At 36.6% G+C, this 8274-nt stretch overlaps 1 protein-coding gene across 6 annotated transcripts in view; it reads right to left on the bottom strand.

The window, feature by feature from the left end:
* LOC107622583 (phosphatidylinositol 4-kinase beta 1) overlaps positions 1–8020 on the bottom strand; it is a 9403-nt gene extending 1383 nt beyond the window's left edge. For 2 of the 6 annotated variants that reach the window (XM_016324532.2, XM_021113294.1), the window contains exons 1-14: positions 5902–8019; positions 5218–5397; positions 5050–5098; positions 4513–4645; positions 3929–4406; positions 3071–3151; positions 2880–2999; positions 2496–2565; positions 1775–1872; positions 1333–1437; positions 986–1039; positions 685–828; positions 531–584; positions 374–448 (exon numbers count right to left, since the gene is read on the bottom strand). In XM_016324532.2, coding sequence (XP_016180018.1) covers positions 374–448; positions 531–584; positions 685–828; positions 986–1039; positions 1333–1437; positions 1775–1872; positions 2496–2565; positions 2880–2999; positions 3071–3151; positions 3929–4406; positions 4513–4645; positions 5050–5098; positions 5218–5397; positions 5902–7374 — 3114 coding nt within the window. In that variant the 5' untranslated portion in view covers positions 7375–8019. Of the gene's footprint in view, positions 1–373; positions 449–530; positions 585–684; positions 829–985; positions 1040–1332; positions 1438–1774; positions 1886–2495; positions 2566–2879; positions 3000–3070; positions 3152–3928; positions 4407–4512; positions 4646–5049; positions 5099–5217; positions 5398–5901 lie in introns of those variants that run through there. The other 4 variants (XM_016324533.2, XM_016324534.2, XM_021113295.1 and 1 more) reach the window with 4 other exon arrangements.

The following is an 8274-nucleotide window of genomic DNA, read 5'->3' as shown; positions in this document are numbered from 1 at the left end:
TGAACCCCCCCCCCCCCCCCCCAAAAAAAAAAAAAGAAAAAAGAATTGTTTCAATCTCAGAATTCAAAGATGTCTAATGTCTATCCAGGTACTCTTAAGCACTTCACTACCCCAGTAGTATGACAGTTAAGCAACCAAGATTCACTAGGAATCATATTGGATAGGTGCTATTTGCACAATATATGAGCATCCAATCAATCACATTCTTTTTTTTTTTTCGGAGAAGAGTGGAAAAAAAAAACAAAAAACAAAACAAAAAGGGAGAAGAGAAAAACAAAGGGCATCAGCCTTAAATCACAGACAACTTCACAAGCAGACTATATACATGTTATATGACAGTGGGAGGAACCACAGGGAGGTAACAATTACATACCTGTAACATCTCAACAAGAAGAATTATTCGCTCAGCATGCTTACGGCAAGTAAGAAAGCCTTGAATGCATAAAACCTGGGTTACAGGGACAAAATGGACATGTTTAGTGCTAATAGATGCAGAGGTAATGTGCAGACTGTATATTCACCACTGCTACCTTGAAATAATCAAAGAATTCGCTTGGAATGCCCTCAGCATCAGAATCCATGACCTATCACAATTGCATTTGTTCATTTTATAGAGCTGACCATTTAGCAAATGAACGACAAAAAAATCAAGTCAATAACAGACAGAAAATTATCTCAGTTTACCTCAAGAAGCTCTCGGGTTAATTTGAAAGGTGCACTTTCAAAATTAACACCACCAGGTGAATTGGAAAGCATGAAGCCAAAATCAATATGTATAATATGACCTTCTTCATCCAATAAGAGGTTCCCATTGTGCCTATCCTTCACCTGAATGACAACAAACAAAAAAATGATAAGTGGGTAGAAAACTAACTCCACAACAACAATAAACAGCACAAATAATGACACAAATTACAATTTAATGCAGTGCTGCACCAGTTATAAAGAATGAATTCATGCATGTACATGATCAGATGTTTCAGACCTGCAGAAGGTAGCAGACTAGGGAATATCCAGCCATACTTTCAACGAAGTTCCTCTATACAAAAATAATAAAAAAAATGGTTACATTTTGTCACAGAAGAGATATCTTGTCCAATTTTAACATGGAATTAAGGCTTTCACCATATAATAAGTAAAATGATACAAGAAACATCATGCAAATCATTCAAATGAGAGACGAGGAAATAACCATTTACATTTAGAAGATGATGCACTATACAATACCAGAAGAAGAATGAAGAGTTAAGATTTAAGAATTAGTAGCACATTTTTTCAGATTAACAAGATCAGTTCACAATAATGAGCATATCTTTGCATCTCTATATTTACCTGGGCAAGTTTGAAACTTGGAGAATTTTCTTGATACTTGGCAATAAAGAACCCACGTAAACTTGAGATGTTGGGATATCTACTCTTGATCGAATGTAGAGAAGCCTGCAATAAAGAGAAAAAGACCGATATTAAGCTGGAAATATTATTAATAAGGTGAACTATATATTAGAATATTTTGCCTATACTCTCTATACTAATAATAAGGTCAAGTAGTACTAAAAGTGAAAGACAAGCCTAGTAAACGTAATAGTAGAAACCTAATTGAATAAGTGAAAAATCAGGAACTATAAGAAATCAGCATATAATTCCTAAAAATTATTTCTTTACTTACATGGCTAGTTTGATTTCACAACATATGATACATATATTCTAAGGTAATCTAAGCATAACCTAAATAACCTCCCTAAATTTCATTTGAAATGTCAAAGCACAGAATTACCGTGTCTGGAATAGTTTCAATAAGAGCTGTGTAAGATGATGTACACAAAACTTCATAAGGGCGTAGCCAGAGAGGTAGGCCTGCTTCTTGGAAGATATCTGGCATCAAAGGCTGATAATTGTAAGCAACACATCAAGAAATTCCTAGAGTAGTTTGATATCTGAAAACTCATGAAAGTGCAATTATGCGAGTCAATAAATCTTAAGCACATCCAATCTATTCACTAGACAAATTCCTCTCTAATTAGAAATTTCCAACTAACACGTTGAAAACCACAACCAAGTAGACTGACAGCCAAAATGATACATAGAATGATTTGTGTTGCCTTACCTTTCCTTTTAATAATAGTAATGAAATTAATAGAAACAATGACATTAATTTCCACTACATTGTTTTAAGAAAAGTAAACAGGCTCCACTTCAATCCAGAAAGGCAAGTGGAGAATTTTATTTTATTTTTTATTTTTTGAAAAAAGATTAATTTTATGGTTTAGAAACATCTTTGCGATTTCTTTTCACTTCCCTTAAGTTTGTCTCAATGTCAATTCACTCTATGCTCATCAACAAAAACAATAATTTCTCAAAAGGTGTTATGGCAACACAATGGACACCGTATATGTGAAATTCTGAATATATTTAATTTGACATAATCTTTCCCTTTGGGCTTCATCCCAATATCAACACCAAAAACAAAGGGAAGAGAAGTAAAAGAGACCCCCCACCATAGAAATGTGAAATTAGTTGAACCGCCAGATGCTCCTGTCTGCAATCATCACCGCTCTTTACAATAACCTATGTAAAAAGGAATATTGTGTCATCTTGCTTGAAAGAATATCATCTTGAAGCATTTATTCTCAACCAAAGTACAGAAAGAACCATATGGGAGAAAAAAGAAAAAAAGAGGGTTTTTTTTTTGGGGGGGGAAGACAGTTTTATTGCTTGGATGAATAGTTTTAATACAAAGCTCTAAACAAACAAATGACCTTACTTTAGGCGACAAACAACTATTGATCATCAGATATTTTATTTATTGAAATCAAGACTCCATGACTTCAGAAAATAACAGCATAGCTTTTTTTTTTTTTTTAATTAATAAATGTACTTACAGATCTCAAGTCCCAACCAGGTGAATTGCCGTGAATGGAAGCCTTGCGTATCCTCTCTTTCTTTGCCTCCCAAAGTTCACCAGACAAGGCATCACTCGCTTTGCGGGCAATTCCATTAGCCTGTCAAGAGGAACAGGTCATACTAACAGCTCGTATTTCAAAACAATAAGAACTTCTACAACATGTCTTACCCTTGGTTGTGCATCTGATGAATCCTGACCAGCACCTTTCAAAGGAAGTCCAAGAGGTGCTTCCCCTTTAGCAGCCGCCGCCTAGAAAAGTTGAAATGTCAGCAAAAACTATTACAGTAACATTGATTGGGAGGAATCATACAAAGAAATGAATTATCTACATGTCATGGTCTGTTTTAGAGTTGTGTAGATCTAACAACCCCAGAAGCTAGCTGGTGAGGGTGAGAAGCCCAAGCAATTATAAAGGCTATCATGCCCATATCTCCAAGCAATGGACACAACACACAAACTCTAAACCTAGGGATGGCATCTACAGTGGCCCAATAACAACAATAGATTAGGGTCTAACACATCTCAAAACTGAGTAGGTCTAAATTAATACCAAAAGCTAGCAGAAGGGAAGAGGGATGTCCAAAGACTTAATAAACCGACAATGGCAATATCCCCAAGCAAAGTGGAACTAACCAGTGTGAAATGCATAATCAACGCATAATCTTTAACTAAATGAAGTCATGGATCCGCATTACAGATTAATATCAACAATCTACCTACTGCATGCATGAGTAACTTAATGATTCGAGTTACTCATTATATTATTGTAATAAGATAACTTGGCCAGTCTTTTCAAATTAAAAACTAATTATGTTGACTGGCAGACATGTGTATACATACAACGAAACAGTTGACTTCATGCTGCTGAAATAACTACATTGTAAAATCACTGAATTATTTATTTTGCAATATGGGCACTGATAAAGGAAACCAGATCAAGTGTTTTGAAAACAAAGCTTGAATGCAATATAGAAGAAAGTAATGCAAATAGCAGCATCAATATCACCAAATCAACAGAAGACTCACTTTTACTTCCTCTATTGCCACTGTACTTGGCACACGACGATGTTCCCTCCGCCGTCTAGGTGCTTGTTCCCCAATATCTTCCATTCTAAGCCCAGGATCAGTGGTCAGCACTACCCGTACGCACTTCACATCACTGTTACGTCCTCCCCTTGCCATTTCACCAACACTGTTACTATAAGGACCTCGACTGCTAACATGCAGATTCACTTCAGTTTTCTCTGGCTGAACATGTAATTGTGATTCTACAGAAAGACTCACACTAACAAAGTTGACTTTTGCCTCGGATACATGAGTCATTGCCTGGTCAATTGCCCGCGCAGTTGATCTTGACATCCTATCATTGCTATTACGATAAACCTCTTGTGTTGTCCACAATGGATAAGCCCATGGTGGTGGTTTTGGCAAGAGAGCATCTCCATTTGCCAAGGGAATTCCACCTTTGGAAAGTTTATGAGGACTGGACGTGTCCTTGGAATTGCTATGATAAATGTTTTGTAGTGAAGGGAATATATCAGAAATATGTTTCTCATTTTATGAACTGCTATATTCTTTAAAACTCATGGGGATTACTATTGAAGTAATACCTTGTCATGTCACATCTCAATACTTCAACACAGATCATGTAAGGCGCCTTCTCCCTAGAATTCAAGAGAACAGCTTCATCTTCAGGAATATAAAGCACACGGTACATGCCCTTTCCCAGAGGAAAACAAACTCCTAGGAATAAGGAAAGCAAGATTCATAGATAAATAAGAACCAAGTGAACCCATAAATAAAAGAATGCATACACACAAATTACACACCAAAAAAGTGAGTTTAAAAGCAAAGAACTAACAACAGCCAACAATTCCTTGAGTGCACAAATGAAAAGTTGATTAACAGTACCACTAACAAAATGGCCCCCCCCAATAAACATCAGAATGGAAGTTTCTAAACATGCAAAGCAAGGCAACTAAAGAAGTATGGAAATTGGTGCCATTGCCACAAGGAGAATTTCTCAGACTAGATTTTGGGAATAAAATGACATCTGATTCTGTTCGGACGAAACACATGACAAATAGTAAATCCTTTCAGCATCAAAGAACAATATTGACATCATATCATTCACAGTTAAGAAGTACCTCCAGTATTCTGTGCCTCTGTCAAATGTAAATTGATCTCTGCTAGAGACTTAAAAGTTAAAACACAGAAACAGCAACAAATAGGTGTCAGAAGCCAATGATGGAACAGGTTCAAATAAGTAAATATATACATACATATTATCATTAAAAATATAATAAAAAAATAACCTCATGCAAAGCATGTTTGCGGTCTTCAACTGGAAATACATCAACTAACCCAAATGATGTCTCGCATAATGACAGCACAAATTCCAATGACTCATGGTAAGCTACTTTACGGAAATGTGATTGATTGAACGGAAGTGGAGGTTTTGTTGCAAATTTCTCAGGTGATTCAGGATGCTTCTGCTAAAGTAACATAAAATTAACAGCATCCAACTGAGGTATAAGGATGTCATACATGAGAGAATGCCCTATCACCATTTCTCAATAGTAAAAACCCAACAAAGTATACAACAAAGAAATGACAACAGATTTCAGAATCCATAAATACAAATATTTCTCTTCTAACTCTAACCAGCAAATGCAGTAAGAGATTTCATTTGTAAATATCATAATCAAGACTCTGTCAGGTTTGCATTATGTCTTGCACTCATGCACATAACATTGATAATGAGTCCATATAGAAAAGTATGTGGATATTGAATAAATAAACCAATGCCAAAATCTATATTAAAATTATAAAAGCAGACTTCAAATCAAGATGTTAGAGTGCCTTTATGACTTATCATAAAAAGAAAATTAATCAATGTGTCACGTGTATGAATATGGGGTTCCACTAAAAGAATATTTGGTTTACTTTCTTCCAGAAGACAAACACAAATATTAATTGTTAGTAAATATGCAACAGACCTCTTTCTGCTTATTTGACCCCCATAGTTCTGAATCTTCAACTGAACGTTCACGATCTCTAAACAATTTGCGGAAGAAATTTTCTGTACCTGGACTACTTTCACCGTTGTTTTCATTGGTTGAACTACTTTTACCATCTTCAGGGTGCACACGAAATAATCTTTTGAACAAAGGAAATTCAGAAGGCTCTTCCTCCTCAATAGTGGCAGTACCTTCTTCAATTTTATCATTTGCATCTTTCTTGTCTTCAAATATATCCTTAACAAATTTTCGGAAAAACCCTTCTTTTTCATCCTGTTCAGAATGCTTTGCACCTCTCTCTTCGGAATTAGCATTTTCTCCTTCATCATTCAAATCCTTCTTATCTTCAAATTTTTCCCTGAAAAACTTACGGAAAAATCCTTCTTTCTCCTCTTCTGCCATCATTTTGGTCGGTGTTTTATCCTCAGAATCATTCTTGCTATCACGAAACAATCTCTTAAAAATTCCATCCGAACTTGAGGGAGAACCCTCCACCTCGCCTTTATTGTCCCTCAAGAGCCTTTTAAAGAATCCATCCTTTTCAGAGTCTTCATCATCACCTCTATTGTCCCTTAAGATCCTTTTAAAGAAATTATCCTTGTCAGAGTCTTCATCATATTTCTCGGTTGACTTTCTGAAGTGAAATGCATCTCGGATTTTCTGGCCCAACTCATCCTCACCTTTGCTATCCCTTAAAAGCCTCTTGAAAAAGCCATCCTTCTCAGAATCATTGTCATCTTTTTCCGCTGACTTCCTAAACAGCAAAGCATCTCTAAACTTTGGACTTGGCAACAATTTCTTAAACAAGTTGTTTTCATCAGGAGACTGCGGACTAACGTTCACCTGCAAATTCTTTCCTGAAGAAGGCGAGAAAGACATGGACTTCTGAGGAGGAGGCGTAGGTGTTATCGACAACCGGCGTGTTGAAGACAAGAACCTATTGAAAACTTGGTTCTTGCCTCCAACGCTGGAAGATGAACCTTGAGACCTAATCAGGGGCACCCACTCACCCATCAAGGTGGCCGCAATCCGGCACTTCTCCTGCATCCTACTAATAGCTTCATTATCATTATCATCATCATTGTCCTCAAGCTCAGCCAATAAGAACCAATGCACCTTCAAAGCAATCTTAAGAGACTTGGAGCAAATATCAATGACAAACTTATCCAAAGAGGGGCTAGGCTTATGTATCATCATGTAACACACTTGGAACAGATAGCTCTCAATTCCCTGCAATGGAAGTGTGTACATTCTATTGCAGAGGTAATCGCGCACCCCTGCATGGTCATGCTTGTACAAGTAGCTAACTGCGATCCACTCGCAGAAGAAGGAGGAATCAAAGAACCTGATAAGCCACCCATTCTCACTGGTCTCACTGGTCAAATTGGACCTCGACGTGATTTCTCTGGGCTCATCGGCCCAGACACGACTCAATCCTAAAAGCTTCACCATCCTCCTCAATCTACCATCATCAAACCCTGATGGGGTTAACCGCTACCAACCCCGCAACAGGATCCTAATTCCAATTCAACAACCAGCTAAAGCACAGTAGGATCCTCATCATAAAACCCTACGAATCCCTAAAACCTTCGTTGTAAACCCTAATCCAGCCACGAATAGAATCCCTCACCCTCATCGGTTATCCGAATCGGGTATCTAATGGAGATTCCGATAAAAAACGATGTTGAACAGGAAAATCTTACAGCGTTCATGGAAATAACGGGACAACGCAATCGGGGCAAACTCGAGCAGCGAAAAATTGGAGCTGAAGCAGGAAGAATCGGAGGATTCAGCCTATAAATCAAAACGAGGCTTCAATTCGATAAAAATGAATGTATCTGAATAGCGTAGAAGACGAAATGTGAATCTGATTCGAACCGCACGAGAACGTGGAAGCGAATCGAATGCCACAACGGATCTCTTCGAAACGACGGCGTTCTGGTGGAGGTTGTTGCGGTGGTGGTCGTCGTCGTTTTTTTCGGTATAGACAGATCAACGACAAAGGTAAAGTACGAGTTAATTAGAATAGATAAAAATAAAAATAAAAATAAAAAATAAAATTGAAGGTGCGTCTTCTGAAAGAGTGAAAGTTGCGCACTCCTACTTTCCTAGGAGTAAGAGTTAGATAGAGGGGGGTTGGTTTTGTCTTCTATTGATATATTTAAAGTTGGTTAAACTACTAAAATGTTATCCAAAATTTTACTGATAAAAAAAAAAATTTAAGTATAAAATATGTTTTTTATTTTTAATATTTTGAAATTTTTTAAAATTATTTTTAATGTTTAATTTAATTTAATTTAATTTTTAATATTTTAATAAATTTTAATTTTATTCCTGTTGTTAATTTTTAAG

The sequence above is a fragment of the Arachis ipaensis genome, chromosome B10, assembly GCF_000816755.2.
Source record: "Arachis ipaensis cultivar K30076 chromosome B10, Araip1.1, whole genome shotgun sequence".
In the NCBI taxonomy this organism is placed as follows: domain Eukaryota; kingdom Viridiplantae; phylum Streptophyta; class Magnoliopsida; order Fabales; family Fabaceae; genus Arachis; species Arachis ipaensis.
Note: the sequence above shows the minus strand (reverse complement) of the source record. Positions and strands in the feature narration are given on the sequence as shown.